Genomic DNA, 27781 nt, shown 5'->3' with positions numbered 1-27781 from the left:
GTGACACAAATAAAAACAATAAATGTATTTATAAAGATGCCACATAGTGTTTAGAATGACCCCTGACTCGATAGTACTAGTATAGTGGTATTTATCCCCGCCTATCACGCGAGAGACCGGGGTTCAATTCCCCTTCTGGGCGGATGCATGTATCTTTTGTTTTTTTATTATTTATTTCATACATTAAAAAAATTATTAATTTATTAATATATTTATTAATTTACGTGTACATCTTTCTTACAATGTATACATGTCCTTTGCTGCATATCAGCTGTGACGTGCAGTTTTCCACTGAACTGTCTCACCTAACACAATTGTCTCGTCCCAACCACCGCACTTTCGAAACGCTTCTCAAGCAGGGGCCTGTTTCACCAAGCACAATAAGTGGCCTGCGTCTTAAGTTCAAAGGGGTTAATAACTGTTCGTTTTGGCCAAAAAATAAATTTTGCTTGAGTAAACAACAATTTTCCCATACTTACCAATGGTTAACGAATCCATATCTACATTCAAAGTTAGTCCCTGTTTTTTTTTCTAAAAAGTTTGGTTTTATGATATAATCTCTTAAGAGAGGAACACTGACCACGTATCAATCAGGACAAAACCTGAACAACAACTGAACATTAAATGAAAGCTAGGACTCTTTATAATAATTGTTAAATCTACGAACAGTTTTTTCTGCACCCCTCCCAATATGTTCACCTTTATGAGTAGAGGTGGGCAACTTTGGCTTACTCGATTTTTGGATTTTTGAGTACCTTATAGCTTACAATAGAGTGTGTCAACAACGAAAACAGCATTTCTTTTGCTTTTTTGGGGCAACTTCGACTTACAATAGAGTGTGTCAACAATGAAAACAGCATTTCTTTTGTTTTTTGGGGGGCAACTTCGACTTACAATAGAGTGTGTCAACAATGAAAACAGCATTTCTTTTGTTTTTTGGGGGCAACTTCGACTTACAACAGAGTTTGTCAACAATGAAGACAGCATTTCTTTTGTATTTTTGGGCAACTTCGACTTACAATAGAGTGTGCTTCGCCTCGCCAATTATCTGCTCTATTTCTCGTAAAGCTCAGCGCCTCGTACTTTATCTATAACTTAGACCGCATTCACAACGATTTGAGCCAGGCTTTACAAATCCTGGGGACTAAATATGTCGGACGTACATGAAAGGAAAACCGCCTAATCTTTTAATAGTCTCTCCGCCTCTCACACGCCTCCCCACACGTCGTCCCTGCGGGATACAGTCATAAAATCTCGGCTCCGTTCGCCATGCGGAAGCTACCTGAGAAATATTAAGTGCGCATGCTCATCAATTAAACTCGAGGTGAAGAAAGCATGGCGGCTGGGGGCGATCGAAGGAAAAAAGAAAAAAAAAGCTCTTCTGTTCTATTATCTCTCAAAACAGAGACGAAAAAGAAATGAGTTGGCCCGTAGAGCAGCAATGAATCGGCTTTCTACGGAGATGATGTCACCAGAGATACCCAGCCCCAGTAGACGAAGAAGGAGGAGGGCAGAATTTTTGCGTATGCAGTCTCGTCAGAGGGCGCAGTTCGTTCTGATGCTGATGTTTGCCTTGTTCCCTACGCCTGATCGAACTGGAAGGGGGGGGGGGTGTTTTCACGATTTTGATCCCGATTCATAGCTGCTCTACGGGCCAATTTATTTCTTTTTCTCAGGTAGCTTCCACATGGCGAACGGAGCCGAGATTTAATGACTGTACCCCACAGGGACGACGTGTGGGGAGGCGTGTGAGAGGCGGAGAGACTATTAAAAGATTAGGCGTTTTTCCTTTCATGTACGTCCGCCATATTTAGTCCCCAGGATTTGTAAAGCCTGGCTCAAATCGTTGTGAGTGCGGTCTTAGTTGACTAGGATTTCCAAGAGAGTGCTGTTACATTGTTCCTGAAAGGGTAAGATATGCCCATGTGACCATGTAATCTTGGTAGTTAAGTTCTTAGCCAGGGAACCTGGCCCCAGTTTCACAAAAAAACTTAAGTCAGTTCCCTGGTTTAGTTGACTAGTATTTCCATGAGAGTGATGTAACACTGCTCCTGACAGGGTGAGATGTGCCCATGTGACCTTGTAACCTTGGTAATTAAGTTCTTAGCCAGGGAACCTGACTTAATTTTTTTTTTTTTTTTTTTTTTTGTGAAACTAGGGCCTGACTTAAGTTTTTTTTTTTTTTTTTTTTTTTTTTTTTTTTTTTTTTTTTTTGTGTGTGTGTGTGTGTGTGTGTGTGTGTGTGTGTGTGTGTGTGTGTGTGAAACCGGGGCCAGGTACGCAATCTAATAAGCTTTAGTGACAGCTGTGGATTGAGACATCAACCTCAAACTCATACTGGGTGTACGTGACTGACAGGAGATACTGTACTAAGATCGCCAATTTGGATAACTCAAAATGTAGGGCTGGCATCATAGTCTTGAAAATTACCGTCCAGCTTCTAGAACCCGCTCGAAGGCGGTGTGGATCTGCATGCGCCTGCTACATGTACGTACCGGTAGTTCATTCCAACTTAGGGACTCTCGCTGAGTGCAATAAGATTTAAAAATAAAAACACCTCTACTTAACGCCAGGAGGAGGCGTTGTAATCTTGAATGGTTCATCATGCCACGAATATTAAATAAGATATAAAGGAAACGTTTTACACTAAAAGAGCAGAATAGACCATGCGTGAGGCCGTAGGCCACACATCGTGATGTAGTAGGCCACAATTTACTACGTTCACTGTACGCGTTCAATGTCGAGCCGAAACTCTGGATGAGGTGATCTACAGTACTGTGCATGAGTACGCCACCTTGCCACCGTTCTTCTATATATTGAGCGACACATTTGCAGTGATTGAAACGAGGCTTGCGGGTGTGCGTGTTTATATACAAACAGACAAAAGTTAAGCCATTTTTTGGATGTACAAACAGACAAAAGTTAAGCCATTTTTTGGATGTACATTTTTTGGATTTGTATTATGAAAAACGTAAAGAAATCTGAATGGTCAATATTCATTACACGGATGTTCCAAAGAATAAATGTCAATGTTATGTACAGGTTCAACCTTTGCGATGGCGCTCTTACGGTAGCCAACAAGGTGGAAAAAGTGTTCTTTGTGAAATGCATTTGAGGTGACGATATTGATTTCACCGGTGAGGTTAAAGCTTTTAGCGCACTATTCAAACTCTTCAAAACCAGAAATACTGCATTTATTTTGCCTCAAGCACCGATACTGTTTTTAATTATGGTATATATTTTGTATTTAATTATGTAAATTTGATAACGTGTTGATATAGTTTAAAACGGGGTTATGTCTGATAGTTTGGCAGAGCAAAAAACGCACAGTGCACGTAGTGTCATGGAATAATGAAGCTACAAAACAGCAATGAGGGTGGGGGCAGCGTTTTACACGGCTTTAAACATGATAGTTAATTCTACCAACATCATTCCATTTGTTATCTAAACGGTAACATTTGAAAAAAGTTTACACAGGGCACAGCCAAGATAATCTTCGTTTTATTCTTTCAAGCAAAACTGAATATTCATGACCCCACATTTTGTTTATTATAGCCTTTACTGTATTAAAATTGGCGTACAAATCACTCAATTAACGATTTATTTGGTTCATAACTATCATACCCCCCCCCTTTAAAAGATAACCTGAAGTTAGATATCCACGTTACCAGTATACGAAATTCAATGCTGCCCAGTACTTAAATGTGTCTTGTTACATATTTTTTGATTCCATTAATCTTGCAATACATCACCCTGTTCATCTAATTCCAGATACATTTATGTCAATTATATTAGCCATCTAGATCTGCTTGTCCTTACCAGTAGAATGTTACGTTTTAATTACAGTTAATAAGTTCAAACACTGAAAACTTCCTCCGGGTCAGTTTTAAAACATTTCTGACACCAAAAATTACTTTCTTTTCTTCACGATGATCTTCTGAGGTTTAGGTATACAGGTAAATTCTGACATTGCAGGCTCGAAGTCTGGTTTTTGTCCGTGTGGGAAGCTCACCTCAAACCGACTGAAAAACAATGCCTGTAAAGAAATGTACTTAAGAATTGAAAAATAAAAAATAAAATTAATATACAAACATTACTGCAATGTATAACTTAGAATGTAGTTAGTGCCTGCAAAATGAAATATAGGTATATGTTCAAACATTCATGAACCTATGGGTAAATTAAATCCACTAATATAAATAGTATTTCAAAACGTCACCGCTATGATTATAAAACCTTATGAATAATAATTTTAATTTCAATGTTATATATATTTTTTCTGCGCCATCATAAACACAATATATACATAATACTATTGTCTTCTTTTCCACCCACCGAAATCATCATAAGGTTTGCCCTGGCAACTGATTCTCCCACACATTTCCTCTTGCCACTGCTGAACGGAATCCATATTTTGTTGTCAACCTCTTTCAAGCTTCCGTCACTGTTAATAAACCTCTCTGGCTTGAAAATTTCCGGCGACTCCCAGTTTTTCGGGTCATGATGGATTGCCATAATGTTTGCATACAGCACAGTGCCTTTGGGGATATCGTACGCACCTACATGTAGATGGGAATTGACATTTATAGACAATATCAAAAATTGGATCCCAGGGATATAAGCTACATGCACATGTGAATGGTTGGACGTTCTCCTCATATAACAGTTAAACACATGCTAATAGTACACGTACTTTATATTTAATACAAAAGGTGTCGCGATCGAGCAAGATTCAATTAAAGGATGTAAGTAACAGGAATAGTAATTCAGCTGAAAACGAAGCTGCTTTCGTGCTTTTGTTTGGTTCGACCATAACGTACAGTGTTTAAGCAGCATGTTTATTAACATTTTTTTTTGCATTTAATTTGAGATCATAGAGGGATTATGTCTGACCTAGTTTGGTGTCACTGAGTGCTTGATGACCTACACCTACTGGAGCAACAGGACGCATGCGCAAAATCTCTCGCTGAACAGCCTCGCTGTAAGGCAATTTATGTCTGCAGTGACGAAGTCCACTGATGTCGTCCCCTGAAAAGGGATAAGTGAAAGCATCTTTACATGATTATTATCATTTTTACATGATGCAATAATTGAATCAAATATATTCACGGCAATATTTAAGAGTCCATAAAATAGACAACATTTTCTAGATTTCTGAAATTATCCCGCACGAAAATGCAGTAGTATCGAAGTAGCAAAAAAGCATTAACGCAGTAGTGGTGTGGTGCATATTTGCAGTAGAAATTCAGTGTAGCCTACTGCAATTCTACTCCAAAAAGTACATAGGTTTGTACAGAGAGGAGCATTAATACCGTAGATTAGCAGCATGATAGAAGCATGTTTCAAATATGCTAATTAGCTCCCAAATCGAAGCAGATTTGAAGCATGGTTGAAGTATGATTGCAGTAGTCTACTGCGGTTTGCAGTATGATTGCAGTAGTCTACTGCGCTGGAGTATCTACTGCGTTTTCTTGCGGGATAGGCCTACATGTAATTGCCAATTATTTGCATTCATATATTGATATAAATCTACAAAAGAGTAAAAATTGAACTGTTTATACCTAGGGCGTCTAACTCCTTGTGTAGTTTTGTCTGAACCTCCGGATTATCGGCTACATACATAATCATCCACTTCAACGTGTCAACCGTGGTCTGCGTTCCACCTAATATATATATATGGGTGTGCCCGTGAAACTCAGAGTCGGGGTTATTAAATGTCTCTTGTTTATTTATTTATCTATTTATTTATTTATTTATTCTAATTATACAGTATATACAGTATATATATCTGCAGATAGATAGATAGATAGATAAGTAGATAGATAGATGAATTATTGTTTCTATATAGAGCGTACATACTTTATACAGTAACAAATAAAATCTTAGACGAATAATACATCGCACATGTATCAAATGAGTAACTGGAATGATCAAGTCACTATACCAAAGAATATATCCAATAGGGTGTGGCGTATGCGAGTGTCAGTAAGAGACTCTTTTGCGTTGTCATCACTCTCGGCTCCCAGTTCTTCCTTCAGTATCAAAATTTGATCCATAATATCTCTGAGGTTACCTTTGAAATAAAATGTCGTAATCTAAGCACAAAGCACTACTAAACGAATCATTGATATGCTTCTTGTATATTTACAAATGAAATGTTTATGGTGTGAAATGTAAATAAACTACCGGTACATGTACGAACCCGAGTTCAATGTTGTCTTATGCTCTGCCAGTTTGACATTTTGGAAGTCGGTCAGTTTCTTTATGAGTCGTTTCACCGAGAGGGATGACGGGATAGGAACATGCTTCAAGACGGGAATAACGTCAGAGGGAATGATACTTCCAAATACCGTTGCCATGGTTTTGTCCACGGTGCCCTTCAACCATACGAACTCCGGTTCGTCAATTTTGTAACTAAAAGGATTAGATCAAACAGAAACCAGGTAAAAATAAGTAATAAAATATTTGTACATATATCCTTCTATTTCCAGTTATAAACAAACACGATATCATGTACATGTATGCATTATATGTATATTGATCGTAATAGTCTTCGGGCAAATATGCCCTCATTGGTTTTGATGCCCTAGTCAGACCATGTTTAATCAAGGTGTAGCGATGGAAAGGTTTGAAAGTGGTTTCGTTTTTTTTTTTTAATATAAATCAACTTATTTACGTTTTGTTGCTGTATTAACCCATTCATTTATTCTATTTTTATTTATTTAATTATTATGTTTTCAACAAAATGTTGAAATAAGGCTTTGTATCTTTTAAAATAATAAAAAATATAAGAGTTTTATAATTATGTTTGTCACATGATCCCCAACAACTACTGATAAACGAAAGGTCATATTCGGAATGGTAAAAAAAGAAAAAGATGTAGAAAATGTTGAAAGTGCCATAAAACAACTGGGTTTTTGCCAAGTTATTTTAGTAATTAAGGTTTGTAATTTTATTTGTTATATCTGTTAAGATTAAAAATTATCTACTAATCATTTATCAGGTGTGCTTCTTATATGTTATCAAAACGAAATAAAATTTTATCTTAATTTACACATTCATCTACAACAAATATTTTAAATCTTCATTGGATTAAAAACTGATTGATTCCTATGATTGAAAGGTCGAAAATCAATTAATGTTTACATGATGATATTGGATGAATATAATGAATAAAAAAGGACTCTGCATGTAAGATGAAGTCATGTTTTTGGCTGTAGCAATGGTTATTCCATATCCCTTCGATTGGGGAGTAAAGTTTCGTTCATTTTCATATATTCATTGTTAAAACAAGAAACCACCGGTCTGTTCTGCAGAAGATTATTCCCAAATGTTATGGCACCTACCTCTTTCCGTAAGCCATTCTGCAAACGATATTGAAGATAAGTAACTGAAAGTGAGGATCTATGTCAAAAGGCTCAGTCTCCTTTTCAATCAAGGTGGCCACTTCATCAAAAGAGGACCTCACGAATGTTTCCAATTTATCACTCGCTACGTAGGCCCTGTAAGATAAAAAAAATATACCAACTCGGTTTCATCCCATTGTATTATTTCTATATTTGCCATGATATATAGATTATAATGACCTTATGCAATATAATAAAATTCATTTGGTATATAAGGTAATTGGTATCTGCATTACCATTATGGAAATGAATCTCTCTCTCTCTCTCTCTCTCTCTCTCTCTCTCTCTCTCTCTCTCTATATATATATATATATATATATATATATATATATATATATATATATATATATATATATATATATATAAGGTTGGCAGCGCAAAAAGTATATTGAAAATGAAATAAATTTAAAAAAAGATAATGAAAAAAATAACATCAACAATATCTTTCCAGGAATGACATTTTTTCAGCACTTTTCCATTTTTACTAATGGAAAGTGGAAAGATAAATATTTTAATTGAGGAGAAAAACACTTGTACATATAATGACTTTTGAGTTAAAGCTTAGAATGGACATGAAGTAAGCCATGGAAATATTTTACCTAAATGATGCATCGTTACATGTTTGCAAGTTTATTGTTAAAATAAAGCACACAACGAATTTCGTTTACTATCATATATTTTGGGGATACAAAAGATTTAAAAAGTGTGCTAGGAGTTACAAAGTAGAGCAATTAGTAAAGCAGATATTGATTCCAGTATATTTCTGCTTCTATGGACTTCTCTTATTATACCGATGCATTCATTTAAGACTAGAAATAAAACATGTTGGTTCAAACAAGGGTATCTGTGATGTGCATACAAAGGGAGCCTTATTTGGAACCCTATTCAACTGAACAATATATATACAGGTATCAATTGAATTATTGTACCTGGATGCCTTCAGAGTAGGTCCTGAGTGATAAAACTATATCAAAGAAAACCCTACGGCCCATGGCTCGTTTATTTCCAACTGGAAATATTTAATTTAAGTGAGTTAAAGTCTGTTAAATATATTATTCAACTGAGTTATATGAGTAACTAATAATTCGATCAAATTACCTGAAAGCCTTCAAAACCATCTGTCGCTGTAGTCTCCACACTGGACCGTAGTCACTGAAAAGTATATCTCTGTTGCCTCCGCTGAATACTTTGACTGTCAAAAAAGTATGATAGCAATTTGATTAAATTAAAAAATGTGCATTGAAAACATTATCTCCCACCTCCTCACAATACTGCAAACTCCCCACATGTACAGGTTGTACTATTGTATGGACAGTTAGGAGCTTTTTGAATGCGCGTACAGTTCATTTTTTTAAAGCCCAGTATGCAGATGCTTCTGAATGGCCAAGTTTGTATAGACTTTGCCCCCATGAACATGATATTTCAGCTTGCCCTAATATAACTGATACCTACATTTCCAAGTTAGATTTTCCCTTCCTGCAAATATCTCCTTCTTTTCAACGAAAGCCTCGTGTACAATATCCGCAGATTTCAGGACCACGACATTGTGCCAAAAGCCTGTAATTGTCAAGCATATGTATACTACACATTGTTTATCGTGTTGATGTACAATAGAGCAATAGAGCGGGGTTTTTTATGAACGAACTAATAAGGCATACATGTACCATCCCCATAATTTTATTTAAGTTTTATGTAAAAAAAAAAAAAAAAAAAAAAAAAAAGAAAAAAAAACTGCCGGAAAAACTCACCTGAGCCGATCAAAGATTAAGCATTGAACTTTGCCTAACTGCTTAATTTTTGATGATACTACTGCGGAAAAAAGAGTTACAAGATTTTACCTAAATCAACGGTGAACAAGTCACTGAATGACTTCCCGAGCTCTGTAAATACGGAGTACAGTCGGCTATCTTTCCTAAATTCTGCAATAATTAATTAATAATTAAATATTAAATAAAATCATATTTAGATGTGGTATTTAACCAAAGTTATAAGTTATAACAAAATAGATTGCCTGTTTTCTAAAAAAACAGTTGAAAATGTAGCAAATTCAATTTTTAGAAAATCATTAACTTAGGGTGGGTGCCAAAAGGATTTCAAGGAAGCTCTCACCCAAGTAACTCCCCAGTATCGGCAGCTGTGGCGGTCCTGGCGGCAGTTTGTACTTCTTCCTCTGTAGATATGAAATCACCAACAGGAATACCGCGATCCCGACCAAGGCGGTCTTCACAGTAAGTAAACTCAACAAAGTCAATACGTACATCTTTCCTGAAATATTTCTTTTGAATCATTGGATGATTTAAAATATTATAATGATAAATAATATAATGCTCATAATGAAAAAAAAATCACTTCATATTTTATATTATTTTAAATACCTTATGTTAGTCTCAGCTTATGTTAGTACCTTGGTCTCTGTTGAGGTTCACTTGTTCACACGTGATTGGAAATATATCTTCTTCAACATTTAAATACATCATTGGAAAGTTTGAGATATTTTATTCATTTATACAAACCCTACTTTACCTTCCTTGCTCACCGTTCCTTCCAGTATACGTCTCTCCTTTACAGCTTCCAACCACCTGTTTGCAGCGTCCCCCTAACTGCACTCCAGTATCATTCAACCCAGGTGTGGGGTCCTTGGCCTCCAGTCATTTAGATAACCTACACGTCAATACACACCAAGTTCGTTTGTAACATTTAAGTGTCGTTAAATGGGGTGATTACACTGAACTTATCCAAGACATTGCCTTTGAGCATGCATGCACTAGTTGGATCAAAATATGGGCCAATGCAGCCACGTCCAACGATGGGGTTTTCAGATTGCCAAGTCAGGATCCTCGGTTTCAAGATAGTCAGATAAGCTACAAGTTTATCAATACAAAGTTTGTTTGCAACACTTTCGTGTCATTATATGGGCTGCTTACTCATCCAAGATATGGCCTTCGGGTAGGCGAGCTCTTGTTGGCTGGAAACATGTGGCCACGTATACAGATGGCACTTTCATGGTACAGTGTTTAATACGTATATACATGTATATAGAGTAGTGAATTGCAGTATGCTTGTAAATAAATGATAATTTAATACTAACTTATCATTAAGAACCTTTTCAATATTTAGCTGTTGATTGAGGAAAAATTACTTTATTCTTATAACATAACACAGCTGATGAAGTTTTTCTCTGTGTTTTAACAATTAACTGAATAAAGTTAAATAACATAACATACAAACGCAGTGAAAAGATAAAAAGAAATAATTTACCTGGAAATGTGAATGACGTGCTGAATTAATGAAGAAAAGTGAGCAGGTTAGGGCCGAGACTATTTGCCAATAGAAAACAATAACGCATAAATAAAGAAAATAAGGCTGAAAAAAAAGATATGACAAAAGAACAAAACTGACTTTAAATATAGAACAGAAAAAAAAAACGGGAGTAAAGAACAGGGTACACTAAAAATGAAGAACAAAAATAAGTTTCGAACTTTTATTACATACACAACGTATGGCAATGATGAAATAATCGTGCACGTTTTTTTTCACATATCTCTTACCTCTCTCTCTCTCCCCTCTGTCTGTCATCCTGATGGCAGCATCTGTATATCTAAGGGCACATATCGCATGCTAAATGGCAGACAAAAGGGATAAATATTGAATCTAAAAGTTCAGTTCACTTTTAGACAAACAATTAGCATATTTTGATATGCATACTTTTATTAAAACGGTACTCTGGCGGAATATATGTAGGATACTGTATTAAGGTCTTCTTAAAAATGTTGTCACAGCAAGCACATCCACATCAGGGACACATACCGCAATTGTAATCTCTGGTCTATTTTTAAATATCACCATTCTGTAGAAGCCGTTATGCTTTTTACCCAATGGGAAATGCTACAGGTGTTGACCCAGATATCATAGGAGTAAAGGTAAACACGCTGAGGCAAAGACTCCAGTGCAGCGGAAGTCACCTTCTACACAGTTTAAAGGTATTTTGGTGGCCCATGGTCATAGCGATATGATTCTATTTCAGTAATAACACTCCCTGTTTATTGAGGATACGAAAAAAAGAAATGTTGAACCAGTAAGTTCACTAGTGTGTGGATATGAATCAGATGTGGTTCTCTCCCCCTCTCTCTCTCTCTCTCCCCCCCTCTCTCTCTCTCCCTCTCTCTCTCTCTCTCTCTCTCTCTCTCTCTATGTCATAAGTATTGTGGCATCCCTCATACTCCGTGTCTCCCCCCCTCTTTTCGTGGGTTGATGGGTATTTGGATTAAATGATTGCAGTATGATGTATGTTTAAGGTATGGATCGTTGGACAGGACGCGTTGCCTTGGTAACTGGAGCATCGAAAGGGATAGGAGCAGCCATTGCACGTGCTCTGGTTAAGAGTGGTATGGTGGTGGTTGGATGTGCCAGACACGTTGAAGATATGCAAGTATGGTTGAGTTTAATATTTTCCCTGGTATTTGTGTTTTATATGTGTGTTTAATAATAATAATAATAATAATAATAATAATAATAATAATAATAATAAAGTAAAAGTAATTGCAAGTAAAAGTTGACTGTTAGAGGTAAAGTGAGTAGTATAAGTAAGTCGTTTTCGACCTGCATTTTGGAACGGGGCTATATACTTTCAATGTAATTTTTTTTAGTGAACCTTGAACCTTTTGCGGGGCAGTATAATTTTAATGCAATTTCTTAGTGACCCCTGAAGCAGAATGGAGGCTTTGCAAGCGAATTTTAATGACAATCATTTTAGTGTAAACGAGGGACGAGCAAATTTCAAAGACGATTCAATAAAATCTAGAAGGTTTTTTGTTAAAGAATAAATATAATTGTGTAGCGAGCAAAGAAGCGTGAAGGAGGACGCTTCGACCCCCTTTTCTAGAAATACGCAGACGAATACGTTTGGTGCGCCGGCACCCGTCTCGTGTTTGTGAGTCTACGGAATGCGTTAAGGCTCGCATGAGCTAGAAACCTTTTGAAATACATTGCGCCCAACCGGTCTGCACTAACCATGCAGTAAATTGATATTTTCATTACTGATGTCTCTTAGCTGGCCCGTATTATGCTCTTAGGAAAGAGTGAAGGTGTCAATCAAACGTTATATCGTTTACTGTAAAGACCCACTCTACACTATTTTTCACAGAAGAACGCGTTTGGTGCCCATGCGTGTAAAGCGCGTTAAAGGTCATTGAAAAGAAAAAAATAAACACCGCTGCTCCTTGTATGCATATTTTATTTAAAAGACACTAGATATCTAAGGGTTCAGTAGATACCCCATCTTCTAGCACTTTTCGTTTAGAATAGAAATAACTAAAGGCGTCTCTATGTTGAAGATACGAATACATAGTATTGTTAAATAAACGTATCCCCCTATTGACGCCACTACCGCTTTGTTTATTTAAAAGTACATCTAAATACTTACTTTTATCTGTGTTATTACTATTTCTATTGACCCCTTTGCAGCTAAATTTCGGGTCGGTGTTTTCCCCGAAACAGTAGTACGTCTTACTACAGAGACCAACGATACCGTCACCGACCCACTCAGCTTTAAACAACCCGGGCGTGCGTTTGTCGTAGGCTTCGTGTTCTGGGGTATCAGTACGCGGAAACCACAGATGTTTCTCGGCTTCGTACTGCGCTCTCATGTGAGGTTTAACTACTTCTTCTAAGCTTTCCGCTGAGAAGGCGATGTACGCGGAATCCGTGTCCATTTCGCAATATTGGAAATCGGACGGATCCACGAATTTCAGCATGAAGTCGTAGTAAAACTCTAACATGCGTAGCTTGGCGTACTGATACACCATCACGCCTATCTGAAGAGGAAGGTCGAATTTGATGATTTTTTTGTTAAGCTCGACCTCGTACGCGTTTTCGCAAATTTTATCTAAACGCCGAAAACGGTGACTGTTGACTTTTTGTGAGGCTTTTGCCTCGCCGCAATATTGCACATCTCGGTGCTTTTCTTTGTTGGTCACCGTTTTCCCGTAGCCCGAGTTGCCGATCAGCTTCATGGTGTCGGCGACGATGGCTTTGGTCTTGTCCCTGTCTCCCTCCCTGCGAGCGTCACTCACGGAGTTTCCGAAATGCTCGAAACAGGCTTTCGGGGTGTATTCGACTACCTGGTGGATGCGTGTCACGCGAAGACCGTGGTTTAGGTACCATTTCAAAAGCGGGGTCGCCAAAACAATTTTTTCACCGAAAAAACTCCCGATCAACGAACGTCTCGGGACACTCATGATGCGGTTTTCTTCAGCGAAACGTTTCATGAAAGGACCGATGTCGTCGCGGGAAACGGTTGTGTTTTTAAAAATGGGTGGCATTTCTGAAAATTTTGGTCTAAGTTCCGGCGGGACTTCTACGTCGCACTCGACGAAGCCAAACAGATTATCATTGCGAATCGCGTCTAGGATCTCGCCGAACGTGAGCCGATATTTGTGCTCTGTGGGAAGTGTGTACTGTGTCACGAAATGCTTCACTTCTTCGCTTTCGCGTTGAAGTTTTTTCCACTCACACTCCCACATTTCGACGAGATCGTAGCCGCATTCCCGAATGTACTCGCTATTAATTTCAGTTTCTATACGTAAAGATTCCATAGTGACCTTTTTCGTGTCATTTATTTCTTTGTAGGTGCCATCTTTGTTTCGGTTTAAATGGCACCGATGACCGTGAAAATAACACCCGTGGTACTGATACACGGCCTGTGTCTCTCGACAAAACCCATCCACCGGTAGCTGACGGTACCCGACGCGCTTTTCCGTACCGTTGAACTGATGTCGAATGCGAATATTGCTCGAATGAGCGACCCAGTCTAACCACATCGTGGCCTCACGGCCTCGCGGGTGAGAATATTCACGCGTATACTCGGACTCTTCGCGTCTGCGTATAAACGTGCCCGTGGGCATGGGTTGCATCAAACACCACAGGTACAGGGCATTAGCGTCGTACCCGACGATCTTTTTGCACAGCTTGGGAGCTTCGGATGTCACCTTTCGAAGAAAGGTCTTATTTCTCTCGTGGTAACGATGAAAGATGATGCTGGGACCTCCTACGATAGCGTTTTTTAGAAGGTAGTAAAGATCGCTGTTCTTATCGTCGAAGAGAGTGAAAAATGCGTCTCCTACATTTTGAAACAGGTATTTCAATGTCAAACCTGGTACACTAATACCATCTTTAAACATATCAATACCCCTCTCAAGGTAAAAGGCGAACATTTTTTCTACCGCCTCCAGCATCGGTTCAACGTCTTTGTTGTTATACCACTCGAGGAAATCGCGCATTGTTTGCATGTGGTTTTCATGCCAAACGCGTTGACACTCCGCGTAATCGTCCTCTGTGATATTACTTTGTTTTAATTTCGAGTAAAACGCTTCGCGGGGAGGGAGGTTAGGACATTCGAGTTTGTCCAAAGAGTCCATCCACTCGTAAGGGAAGAACCCCTTGGACTCGGCACACTCGAAAGCTTTTAAGAACTGACTATAGCTGCATCCGGGAGCCAAATAGTTGCAGATGTCTAAGATTTTTAGGCGTTCCGATTTCAACACCATGAAATTGTTGTTGCGTTTTACGACAAATTTTAAGGTGTCCAACAACAACGGAAAAAACAGCGTTTTCATGGCGTTAAGGTCGTAACGCCCGCTGTTGAAACCTAATACGGGTAATTCCATTAAATATTGACTAAATCTACGGCTTAGTTTTGATAAGTAATGTTTGTTTGTTAAGGTTTCTTCATCTTCTTCCACGACTTCACTTTCCTGTATCGTTTTTTGAATGTTTTGTTCTATTTTTTCGTTAAGTTTTTCGAAGATCCAGGCAAACTTGTTGGTTAGAAGTTTTTCAGCCGCGCGGCTTATATTCTGCAATATTTCTAGGAACTGCTGCACGGCTAGGGCAGGATCGTCCTCGGATACGATGCATTCCGGCTTCGTGTGACCAGGCACGTTGCTGCACACGCTGACGCTGAGGAAACGATGTTCGTGTTCTAAGCTCAGCTTTTCGCTGTGCTGCGGGTCCTCCGTACGGGGTAGCAGACACTCGATATCGAAAGTCGCCCGATATCGATAGTACCTGTCTTCCTCGGGGACGAAAATGCCCTCGTCTTCGAGGAGGTCGAATACGGTGGGCTGGGGAGCGTACGCCTTGCCGGGAAAACGGTGCTCTACGAGGACGTCGCAGGTCCGTTCGTGACGACTGAGCATGTGTTTGCTTTTGAACATTTTGCTGCACCTCGAACAGCAAAACGAGTGGCAGTATTTGCCCACGTCGCGTATGTACGAAAAATGATTTTCGTGCACGTTCAGCGACATGGTGTCGTTGTACTTGCCAGTCGAACGACGAACGAGTTCTGCAAACACGTCCCCGTCTTCGTTTTGCTGCAGTTCGTACACGACGATGTTTACCTCGAAGAGGGCTTCCACCTTGTGGAGTCGATGGAGCGCCACGCCTTGGAAACCTTTGCGTTTGCATTTTCTTTTGCTTTCCCTGTACTTATCAAAGAGTTTCTTCGTTGTTGTTTCCAGTCCTCTGACGGATGAACCTTTGTGCAAGGCGAGGCACCGAAAGAGGCAGAGATTGTCGTGGTACGTTTTTCCTCGGTTGTTTTTTTGCAGGGCAACCAGACCCCTGTTGTTTAGCACGAAGGAAGGTAGGTCGATCCCGCACCCGATGGGGTGACCCTTTAACTTCGTCACGTAAAACGTGGCGTTGGTGACCGTGTCTACCACCCACTTCGAATTTGGCCGCTCCTGTCGAGCACATTCTAAGACATCTCTGGCGGTAATGTTGTGGAAGAAACCGTCGAGATCCTGGCGGTGGCGGATCACAGCGGGCGCTTCTAAGAAGCAATGGTTGTTGCTGCTGGGGTGGTAGTACCTCAACTGCCCGGTCTCGTTGTTTCTTAAGAAAAAACCGTACGACACGTTGATCTTGAACGCCGTGCGTTGATCTTCCAAGATCCGCTCCAGGTCGTCTCGAAGGGCATCGGGTTGAAGGGTGGTCAGTCTAATATTGTACCAGTCTTGGAGTTTGTTACCCCTTGAGGATCTGGTCCGTATGCTGTTCCAATGAGTTCCGTACGCTTCGGCAACCGACGGGTCGACGTCCGGGGGTAGAAGATTGTCGGGCATGACGACGCGGCCGGCGGCTCCCGACCCCCTTTGAATCCTGGGTTTTTTAACCGTCGAAGAGGTCTCTGGTTCCTCGCTCGAACTCGTCGAGGTCCCCGGGTGGAGGCGTAGATGCCTATTCATGGTATCTCGACGAGCAAAGGTTTTCCCGCATTCGGGGCAAGCTACATTTTTGTCCTTCGTGTGCGTGAGCCGGTGTCGTTTAAGGTGACTGGTGCGATTGAAGGATGCGCCGCACACTTCGCATTTGTACTGTGCCATGGTCGCTGTAGATCTGAAATGAAAATTAAATGCAGACTATAATAACGACACTGGGTGTTTTGTATCTGATTGGTTGGTTGGTCAGCACTGTTTTTATTGGCTAACGAAAAGAGTATTAAAATAAAAGTTACAACTTTATCAGACAGTTAAAGAATGGATGACAGTAAAGTATTCACCGACTGTGTACTAGAAGACAAGCCCTTGTTTTTTCGAACACCCTATTGTAAAGAAGAAGATAGGATTCTTAGTTTTCTCAATTGGCCTGGTAAACTTCTCATCAACCCTATACCTTTAGCCATCAGCGGGTTTTACAGGGACCAAGACGCATCAAATACAGACGACGCGGTGCTTTGTTTTAACTGCCGCGTAAGTCTTAGAGACTGGGACCCGTTGAGAGATGCAGTGGACGTCGAACACGAACGCCACAGTCCGCACTGTACTATGAACACGGTCGAGAAGAGACTTGCGAATCCACTAAATGTTCCGCTGACGCCCGAAAAGCGACGCGAATTAGTGCAGCTATTTGTCGCCAACGAAAGAAAACCTAACTACACGCCCAGTACAGTGAAAACACTGTTAAACATAGGCTTTGACGAAGTGGACAAAAACCCCATGCAAAGGACATACAGACTCTTTTAAAGTTGAAAAGATGAAGAGACGACAAGCGGGTAAAAGTAAGGGACAGACAGACGATTACTTGAAGAAAATATATTACGATCCTTCCAACCCCGCTAGCTTTGGAAGCGCATTGAAATTATATGAAGCGACGCGAAGAGATAAAAAGAAAATCGGCCTAAAGCAGATTAAAGAGTTTTTGGCCAAGCAAGATACGTATACGCTACACGCCAACGTCAGAAAAAGATTTCGCACCAATCGCGTCCTTGTTGGTCGTACAGATCAGCAATGGCAGGCAGATTTAGCCGACCTCGGTAAAATATCTAAGTACAACAAGGGTTATAAGTACCTTTTAACCGTGATTGATATATTTTCAAAATTTGCATGGGTTGTTGCTATCAAAACAAAAACCGCTGACAGTGTTTTAGAAGCGTTTAAAAAAATTTTAGCCGAAGGTCGAAAACCGGCTATCCTTCAGTCAGATGCCGGAACAGAATTTACTAATAGGAAATTTCAAGCATACCTCAAGGAACAGGGAATATCGTTTTTTACAACAAAGTCGGAACGAAAAAGCTCTGTCGTGGAAAGGCTGAACAGGACTTTGAAATCTAAATTTTTTAAATATTTCACCGCCAACAGTACGCTAACGTACATACACGCACTCGACCAACTGCTGACGGGGTACAACGCGGCTAAACACCGGAGTATAGGCATGTCGCCGACGGAGGCCTCAAAAGAAAAAAATTCGGATGCGGTATGGAATAAACTTTACGGAGGGAAAAAACTAGAAAAACCAAAGTTCAAATTTAACGTCGGAGACACCGTTCGACTGAGCAAACATAGGTCCCCCTTTGCGAAAGGCTACGAGCAGGGTTGGACGCAGGAGTTGTTTACGATAACGCAACGTTTAAACAGGTCACCGCCGGTCTACAAGGTGGCAGACTACGACGGAGAGGAGATTGAGGGTGTCATGTATGGACCAGAAATGATTCGCGTCGTAAAAAAAGATGACGTGTATAGGGTTGAAAAAATTTTAAAATCGAGAGGGAAGGGTAAATCGAAAGTGCATTTCGTGAAATGGGAGGGTTGGCCTTCAAAATTCAACAGTTGGGTCCCCGCATCCCGCGTCAAAGCAGTATAAAAAAGGATTTGCGGCGGCCTCCGAAGATTAGTCGGAACGATGGCCTCGTCCTTTCACATCACACTCCCTTCCAACAGCAGTTTCAACTTTTTCCCAGGCAACAGACCCGAAGCGTTTAGAACTAAGCTGTCCTCTTCGTTATATTTGCACGGACAATATGAAGTAGCTTTGACGGAAATACTTTATTGTAAAACGTGGAATAATGTGGAAAATAGTTCTCTGAATTATTTCGACGGTCAAAAACCTCAAACGCTTTGGTTGTCTAATGGGTATTACCCCCACGTAAATGACCTATTGACAGCCATTCATAACGGGATGTCTGCTCAAGGCCAAATCAACATTCGGTTTGCATTCAACATTATTACGAAAAAGGTGACGGTTCATTTGAAAGCGGGAGCAAGCGTTCACTTCAGCGGGAGTATTGGAAATATGCTGGGTTTCGACAATGTTAATATATCCAAGGATACTACAGCTACTAAACCGGCGAACACGACGGACGACTTCGATTCTCTCTATGTTTACACAGACATTATAAAACCACAACTAGTAGGTGACACATCGGCAAATTTACTGCGCATAGTTCCGATCAAGGGGGAATTCGGTGAAACAATCACGCATAGTTTTGATTCGCCTATTTACGTACCTCTAATCTCTAACGAACTGTCGACAATAAAAATCCATATAACCGACGACACGGGGGAATTTGTTCAGTTCCAAGGAAGAAAGACCGTCGTAACACTTCATTTTAGACGCAAAAATTTACTGTAACGATGGATCCCGTCTATACAGCGCTCTTAAAGTACTATCAGAACCAAGCAGGCGAAGGTATAATTAATAAATTCCACGGAAGACAAAAAGGCGGCGGTGCTAGACACGCAGTAGTACTTCGCATGGGGGAAAAACCTGCGCGTCACGCAAAAGAAAAAACTCGAAAAAGAAAACTTTATGTAAGCAGTGATGTTATTACAAAAACAATGAACGGCATGAGTATAAAAAGGGATGTAAAAGCAAAAAAGGGCAGACGCGTTAAAAAACGCACAACCAAACACATCTCCGCGAAAACTAATTTTTAGTAACAATGGAAAGCGTCGTTCGAACGGAACTGGATTTGTTTAGCAACATTCGCGATGCTTTTCAAGTTCAAATAGAACATTCATCGGTGGAAGAATTGAGACCGGTGAACAGCGTTACAGACACTTCCCCCGTAATAGAATTTCTTATCGTAGGAAACGCGGATGAATATATCGACCCAAATAATATCGTTCTTTATTTGGAAACGCAAGTAGTAAAAAATGATTTCAGTGACTTAGATATCGGACAGGATACAGCTCCTGTCAACAACACGTTACATTCGCTATTTTCGAATGTGGAGGTTGAATTGAACGGGACGGTCATAACGGAATCTAACAACACCTACGCGTACCGTGCGTACTTGGAAAACTTATTATTTCACGGGAGTTCTGCGAAAAAGTCATGGTTGACCAACGAAGCTTGGTATACGGATACACCCGGATTGTTCGATTTGACAGATGTCAGTGGAGATCCCGCTAATGAAGGCTTAAAACGAAGATATTCGCTGTTTCAACGTTCCCGAAAGTGTGAAATGATGGGGAAGATAAAATGTGATTTTTTTCAACAACCGAAACTTTTATTAAACAATGTAGACATCAGGATAAAACTACGAAGAAGCGAACATAGTTTTTGCTTAATGTCCGGAACTACTTCCAAAGACGAAAAAATGCTGATAAAGAGCATTTCTCTTTTTGCGAGGAGGGTTAAAGTTTCGTCCCGCCTCAAGGCTGCCCACGAAACTATGTTGATGAATAACGTGGCTTGTTACCCCATCATGAGAAGAGAAGTCAAAATAATCAATATACCCAATAATGTTCGAAGTGCTTTTCTGGATAACATATACATGTCTAAAATACCGCGTAGAATTTTTATGGGCATGGTGACGGACGCTAGCCTTTCGGGACAGTACGATTTAAATCCCTTCAACTTTAAACATCAGAATCTTCGGTCTTTGCGTTTAACCGTGGCCGGAGAACAAATTCCGCTCAAACCCTACAATTTAGATTTTGATACGAATGAGGGATTAAATTATATAAGACCTTTTAACGACCTCGTTTCGACAATTGAACCCGAAGACGCCGATAGAGATGTATCGTTATCGAGGGAAGCCTTTAACGCGGGAAACACGATTTTCGGGTTCGATTTAAGCCCCGATCAGTCGCATCAGCCTTACTCGTCTCCTATGCGTCAGGGGTCGCTAGGGGTATCTCTGGAGTTTACAAAACCTATCAATAACAGCGTACTCGTTGTGTTTGCCGAGTTTGACTCTGTGATCAAAATTGACAATAGACGTTCCGTTTATGTGGAGCCGTGAACATGAATAACCGTCAACTTGACTGTATTATGAAATCGGATCCTATTTCGTGTAAACATTTCATAGGCGTGTTCTCATCGGATACTCTACCACAATATATCAGTACATATCCCGCAGGACTGATAGTCAACACCGCTAAATATCACGAAATAGGAGAACATTGGGTCAGCATTTATGTTTCAAATGACGGATCGGCAGAATTTTTTGATTCCTATGGACGTCACCCCAGCTACTACGACAATAATTTTACTAGATTCCTGAACAACAATTCGACAAGAGGGTGGTCTTATAATAGTAAAGTGTTACAAGATCGTTTGAGTGTTGTTTGTGGTTACTACACAATTTACTTTCTGTCGCAACGCTTTCGAGGGAAGACCATGCGGGAGATGAATGCGAACTTTTCAAACGATACCAATTTTAACGATTATTTAGTTTACGATTTTGTAAATAGAAATTTTATTGTGTCACCTAGATATTGTAAATCACAACTCAAATAAAAACAATGTAACAACACATTTATTAAATAAATTTTCAAGTACACGGCTGTCTTTGTTTCAATATATATTAAACGACGTAAATTTATTCCCCATACCCGTTTGGGGTTTCTTTTTATTTTTACTGGTGTGTGATGGTAGAGATAAAAACTCCTCTCGCCGCAAAGTATTGGATATAAGAGTCGAAGGAAGATTTATACGTTTAAGTCCCTTTAAAAAAATCGACCATCCGGCGGGAGTAAACTTTCGTTTTCTCGAAACGTACAATTCACTTATTAAATCAATTATGTTAGTGTTTTGTATAGTCTCTCCGTCGTATATCAGCGACCCTCGATCGTCGTAAGATAAAAGGGTGGGGTGTTTGGCGATGAGTCTCAACATGTTATTCGCTTTGTTACGCATCCGCGCGGGAATCGATTCTAATATTTGCGTATCGATAAAACGCTTTGATGGTTCCGCGTTCTCATTCGCAGACGTAGGCGTATTTTCTATAGTTACAGGGATAGGTTGTTTTTTTCGGGCAATCTGCATATATTCATTTTGTAGTTCGTTGTATATTTTCATGCGTTTATCAAACGGTAAGTCTTCTCTTTGCATTACAGAACTCAGTTCATTCTGCTTTCGTAAAACTTCATCCTGTAATGGTGAATAATCCGCGTTTGATTTCCTTCGCAAAGCATTTAACTCTGTTTCGTCTATGATAACCATCTTTTTAAACGCTGACATGTCTCAACACTGGCTGCACAATTGCCTTGACTAATGAAGGGTTTTTCGCTAATATTTTCTTCTTGATTTTCAGCGATCTCTGTTTCTCCACTAGTTTAAGCACGAGACTTTTGAGATGACTTAACTTATTTCTCTCTTGTGCAGTCAATCTGTACTCAGTGTTGCGCAAAAGATTACTAGCTAAATTGCACAGGTTTCGAATGAGGGTATTTGGCGAATTCTCGATCACGCTTTTTGTCAATCTTCTGTCGGCTATGGATAGAAATTTAAGATGTGGCATGAACGTGTTTGTGGATTCGGACTTCATTGTAAAGTGACGCAGCGACACGAAATCACCTTCTTTTTATACGGGCAGGTAGACGTAATGCGTTTCTCCGGGAAAAATATTTGTTCTTAGTCGCACTTCTTCGGGGGTTGTTTGACGGAAATCTATAAAAAGGTAGCTGTAGGGCTTGGACGTGGCGTCTTTGTAAATATCTATGAACTTTTTTGAATTTTGTAAAGAGACCTGATGAGACAACGCCCTGATCTGCGATTGGTCGCGAGGAGATTTCATAAGGACTAAATATTGCATGTTAAGCGATATTGTCCTGGCATGCTTTTCTTTGGGAAATAACGAATGGGTAATAAGAATTATCGACACGTTGTTATGATGAGAATTTCGTATGAAAATGTGTTTAATCTTAGGGTTCTCGAAACTTTCGCTAAATAAGTCGTCTAAAATAAGAAGCGAATACTTTTTCGCGTCATATATTTCTTCTAATTGTTCGTCACTAGGTATTCCCTCTATAAAAGTTACATGTTTTGGGACCTCTTTTTCAATTTGATCGTAAGCCTCTTGCCACACAGCGTAAGCGAAAATAATATTATCAAAAGCATGGTCTGTCATTAAATCTGAGTATCTTAAGAAATTTTGAAGAAAAGTAGTCTTGCCGGCTCCGCTTGGTCCGTTGATGACCATACTTAATGGAAGTTTCACGCTCAAATCCATGTTTCTCAACTGAATGTCTCTACAAGAGTGAAACTTAATATACCCCACATTTTTTTATCACGTGATTTTTTTTCAAACAACTACTTACCTGCTTTGTAAGTGGTCGCTCTCGGTTTCGACCTTTTCTAAGTGTGCGACACTATCGGAAAGACAGCTCCACCGTAATTCTGAGTGATCCGCGTTGCCTGCCGTGTCCTTTGAATCACGGGATATTTATAAGCAGCGTAATACAATGAGTCAGCATTTTTTTATGGAATTTTCTATTGAAATTCGGAAGATAATAGGAATATTCCAGATCTCTTTTCTTAGTATCCAGATCTCTTTTCTTAGTATTGTGTTATGGAATTTTCTATTGAAATTCGGAAGATAAAAGGAATATTTCAGATATCTTTTTCTTAGTATTATGTTATGGAATGTTTTAAATTGTGTAATAAAACGTGTCTATCGAAATTCTGATTAAGGAGCGGTTATACAATATCCAAAAACCAGTTAAAACCGGCTAAAAAGATAATAGAGATGTCTCAGATCTGTGTCTCAACTCTTTTCTTAGTATTATGTTATGGAATTTTCTATTGAAATTCGGAGGATAATAGAAATATTCCAGAACTCTTTTCTTAGTATTATGTTATGGAATTTTCTATTGAAATTCGGAAGATAATAGAAATATTCCAGATCTCTTTTCTTAGTATTGTGTTACGGAATTTTCTATTGAAATTCGGAAGATAAAAGGAATATTCCAGATCTCTTTTTCTTAGTATTATGTTATGGAATGTTTTTAATTGTGTAATAAAACGTGTCTATCGAAATTCCGATTAAGGAGCGGTTATACAATATCCAAAAACCAGTTAAAACCGGCTAAAAAGATAATAGAGATGTCTCAGAACTCTTTTCTTAGTATTATGTTCTATTGAATTTCGGAAAATAATAGGAATATTCCAGATTCGTGACTCAGCGTCTTTTCCAACTGTATATAAGTACGGAGAAATCCCACAGACGTGCATAAACTCAACCGAGAGCGATGGCGACGTTTTTACCCTTTGGTACATCATTTTGTGCGACTGTCTGTTATAACAGACAAAACGAAATTTTGATGGTATTAACGGACAAGGCAAGGCGCAAAATCCGTTTCAATGCGATCGTGTGGGCCCAATTTAAGAGACACGTGGAGGAAATTGAAGAGGCCTTGTTAAAGGAACAAACTTTAGCAGTCCCGTTCTGCGATTGCTACACGTTGTCGGTAGACGGCATAAAATCCCCTGTTAAGATAAGCTACACACAGGGTGATTCCGTCCCCACGGTCATCGAGATGGCCGCTGTTGATTGGTTGGCGTTCTTGCGGCTGTTCCCGAAGATCGACGAAGCTCTAGGCAAGAGGCAAGATAGACTGACTAGTACAGCCATCATAAACCTCATCTACACCTATTTTCTAACTAGAAAAATCGTGCGCCTGCGGGCTGAAAATTGTAATGGTTGTCAGATAGACCACCCTAGCCAGCTCCAACACACCTGCATTGAGCCTGTATGGTCGGTTTCAGTGTACCAGTATATAGAAGAAGCATTTCAGCATGTTAGCAGTGGCGTCATGCTGCGAGCATACGAGTTTTATTGCTCTGTTAAACATCTGATGGATGACCCATACATTTTCGCCGTGATTGAACGCATCGCTCAAAACAGAGAAAAAATGATCCACGAAGTGATTGCCGCCGACGGTTTCCAGCAACCTGAAGATGCATTGAAATCATGCTTCGATCACGTCTATGAACTGTAAATTACCTACATTTAATTATGAAATTCTTCAGACTTTACGTGATTAATGTTCCATATGCTATTTTAAATATTTAGAAATGGTGTAAACTGCTGTTTGAACCAATACTATTTAACATATTTATGCGGATTATAACACACGATGTACACGACAATAATTAAAGCGTTTGCTTAATTAGCTAAATGTATCTATCCATTTCATTTCTTTGTTTAATAAACTCCATGCGTCAAACATGTCCACTGTGTTTGGTGTCTTTTTTGCTTCTCACCAGTCGCAGTGTGAGATTGCGTTCGACATCGTGTTTAGTCAACGGCTTTCATAAAAATCCAGTGTGATTGCGTTTAACTACGTGTTTGATCTCCTCTGTTATTTATTCAGGCAACAAACTCGTTTAAATATCAACTTTATCTTCAAGTCTTCTCGTTAAGTAAATACTCCGCACACCGGTTGCCGCGTTAAAAAAAAAATTTCTTCCCTATTGAAAGTACAACAGAGAGAGAGAGAGAGAGAGAGAGAGAGAGAGACTATACGTTGAAATATTCTTTCGATGGTATTAAATTCTTTTATTATTTTTTTCTTAACGAGAGGAAATAACTAAAAGACGTCCATTTTCTTGTTCTCCTTCATCAAAACAAGTTCAATATGGTGTCAGAAGAATAGAAAAAGCATTAAAGCGACAAACACAAGTATGATGTTTAAAATTCGACCGATGACGGCCGCTTTTATTGTAAATAAATACGCGGCCGAGAATCGAAGGTTCTGAAAAAAAAGGAAAAAAAAGTTACAAACCGGTTTACATATAACATCTTAAATAAATGTATACATCAATACACGTAACTACGGGTTTTTCACCGTCGCTTACAGTCTCTTTCCAGTGTGTCGTTATTACTACGAGACAAGCAAAACTCTGGTGCGTCTAGTGACCATTAACACATCTATGTCGTTTAAACTAGAATCCATTATGTGACATTGATAAACTTCGACTCAATAAATAAAATTCTAAAACTCACCTTCTTCCTTTTTTACAACTCCACCACTTGAACCTCCTCTTGTAACAGCGCGACCTGTTATATAAAAACATACTCGTTATTGGCCTATCGAAGCTTTTAAATCATCAATATTAGACGATAGTCTTTACCACCTCGTTTTACCCTACGTTTTCCTTTTAACTAGTGGACAAATAATTCTGCTTACCTCAACAATTTGGTATTCTTCGTATTCGAGGACCCCAAAATCCTCGGTGGCCCTTTCTTCCTGAAAATGTATGTAAAAAATTCAATGTAAAGAGACAACTGATCTTCGTTACTACACACTAAACAATCTAAACTTACATACAATGATTAATAAACGTTTGGTGTAACCCTACCTGTTATTTCACAATTTTCTTAAGTATAAAAAAAAAATGTTACTCACCTCTAGCCTGAAAGCCAAAATCGTCCCGTCGTCAAGGACGATTTTAAGAATCATCTTCAAACAGTCTTCACAACACAACACGTACAGGCGCCCCATTTTTGATTAAACACCGATCGACGGACGGGTTTTTATACACATTCTGTACACGTGGACTGACACGAAACACGCATTTCGAAAAGCACCCATGCGTTGTTCTTTGAATTTTTCCTGCTACTAATAAACAGGAAGACTTACCTAACTTACTTTTACTTGCTGACACAATACAACAATCACTCTGCATTTCTATCCGTCTTTGCGGAATGTTCCACGAGAAAAAAATTATAATAGTATTTTTGACACTTGTCTGGTTATCTGTATGCAACGACTGAGCGTTTTGTTCTCTATTCCCGAGGTTATCCAACAACAGTTATGTAAGTCGACATTGCAATCACTCTGCATTTTTATCCATCTTCGTGAAGTGTTCCAGAAGAAAAAAGATAATAGTATTTTCGAAACGTGTCTGCTTAGTTATACGATACGGACGAGGAGGTGTGACAATAACAGTTTTTGTAAGTCCTTGTCTCTTTGTAGAAGATCAAGGCCCATATACCGCCTTGCAAATCGTTCACGTTTTTCATAAATTGTACATGTGACAAGTGTATCAATTTTACATTCATTTCAAATCTCGAAACATGTTCCAAAAGAAAAAAGATGATAATATTTACGAAACGTGTCTGATTAGTTGTACGCAACGACCGAGGAGGTTATACAATAACAGTTTTGTAAGTCCTTGGGTCTTTTATAGACGACCAAAGCTCAAGTATTATACAAGAAAAATACGCCGCCTTGCAAATCGTTCACGTTTTTCTTTCTTGCAGCGCGATAGATTTGATTTTCATAAAGTGTACATGTGACAAGTGTATCAATTTTACATTCATCCCGAATCCCGTTTTCCTTTAATCTTTCTCGTTAACATTCCAAACCTTGTTGCTCGGCAATCTCCCATGTCGTTTTATAAAATAAACCCTTAGCTCAGAAAAGTGTGGTATTCCGGCATCCATTTCAGCCGCAGTTGCAGTGCCAGCCGTATTAAGAAGATGCTTTACAAAACAGTTATTTTACTTATTTTATTGTGCGTTGGGGATACCAAAGGTAGATGCACAGAAATAGCAGACAATTTTTATTCTTGCGACGACGTTCAAAATGACGACACAATTTTTAGCGGTAAGTAAATATAGTTTTTATCGTCTCCATTTTTTCTAACGAGTATCAATTATCTGATAGCGCCGTATTTATATTTTTTTAAAGCTATGCGCATACTTTCAGAGCCCAAAGTGGTGTTTATGACAGGTGCAAATGACTCGGGCAATCTTCAAAATATTTTCCCGGAGGCGGAATTGATATTTGTATTTCAAGCGATGCCCGCATGCCATAAAATACAGGCCGGAATCCTCCAGTGCACAGTCGAGCCCCTAACAAGTA

At 39.3% G+C, this 27781-nt stretch overlaps 3 protein-coding genes across 7 annotated transcripts in view; 1 reads left to right on the top strand and 2 right to left on the bottom strand.

Annotated features, from left to right (window-relative positions):
• Positions 1–3481: 3481 nt before the first annotated feature.
• Positions 3482–10323, bottom strand: LOC106170941 (steroid 17-alpha-hydroxylase/17,20 lyase). Of its 5 annotated transcripts, none has more exons than XM_086997471.1 (12): positions 9943–10319; positions 9516–9682; positions 9245–9325; positions 8859–8963; positions 8505–8598; positions 7347–7502; positions 6203–6414; positions 5945–6073; positions 5562–5663; positions 4894–5028; positions 4336–4559; positions 3482–4036 (listed from the first exon to the last, which is right to left on the bottom strand). In XM_086997471.1, exons 2-12 carry the CDS (start codon positions 9664–9666, stop codon positions 3911–3913), a joined length of 1515 nt encoding a protein of 504 aa, XP_086853597.1. In that variant the 5' UTR covers positions 9667–9682; positions 9943–10319; the 3' UTR covers positions 3482–3910. The 5 variants fall into 5 exon arrangements, with proteins under 5 accessions (XP_086853597.1, XP_086853594.1, XP_086853595.1 ...); XM_086997468.1 differs by having other exon boundaries at positions 9516–9671; positions 9920–10318; XM_086997469.1 differs by having other exon boundaries at positions 9516–9671; positions 9930–10317.
• Positions 10324–11325: 1002 nt separating this feature from the next.
• The window catches only part of LOC106170933 (dehydrogenase/reductase SDR family member 11-like), a 46887-nt gene continuing 30431 nt past the window's right edge, over positions 11326–27781 (top strand). The window contains exons 1-2 of the mRNA XM_086997473.1: positions 11326–11386; positions 11702–11835. Coding sequence (XP_086853599.1) covers positions 11704–11835 — 132 coding nt within the window. The 5' untranslated portion in view covers positions 11326–11386; positions 11702–11703. The remainder of the gene's footprint in view (positions 11387–11701; positions 11836–27781) is intronic.
• LOC147759403 (uncharacterized) lies at positions 12623–23362 on the bottom strand. The gene is made up of 2 exons (XM_086998131.1): positions 23231–23362; positions 12623–16802 (listed from the first exon to the last, which is right to left on the bottom strand). Exon 2 carries the CDS (start codon positions 16787–16789, stop codon positions 12653–12655), a length of 4137 nt encoding a protein of 1378 aa, XP_086854257.1. The 5' UTR covers positions 16790–16802; positions 23231–23362; the 3' UTR covers positions 12623–12652.

The sequence above is a fragment of the Lingula anatina genome, chromosome 10 (assembly GCF_051362555.1).
Source record: "Lingula anatina isolate TDL-2025a chromosome 10, LinAna3.0, whole genome shotgun sequence".
Lineage (NCBI taxonomy): Eukaryota > Metazoa > Brachiopoda > Lingulata > Lingulida > Lingulidae > Lingula > Lingula anatina.
Note: the sequence above shows the minus strand (reverse complement) of the source record. Positions and strands in the feature narration are given on the sequence as shown.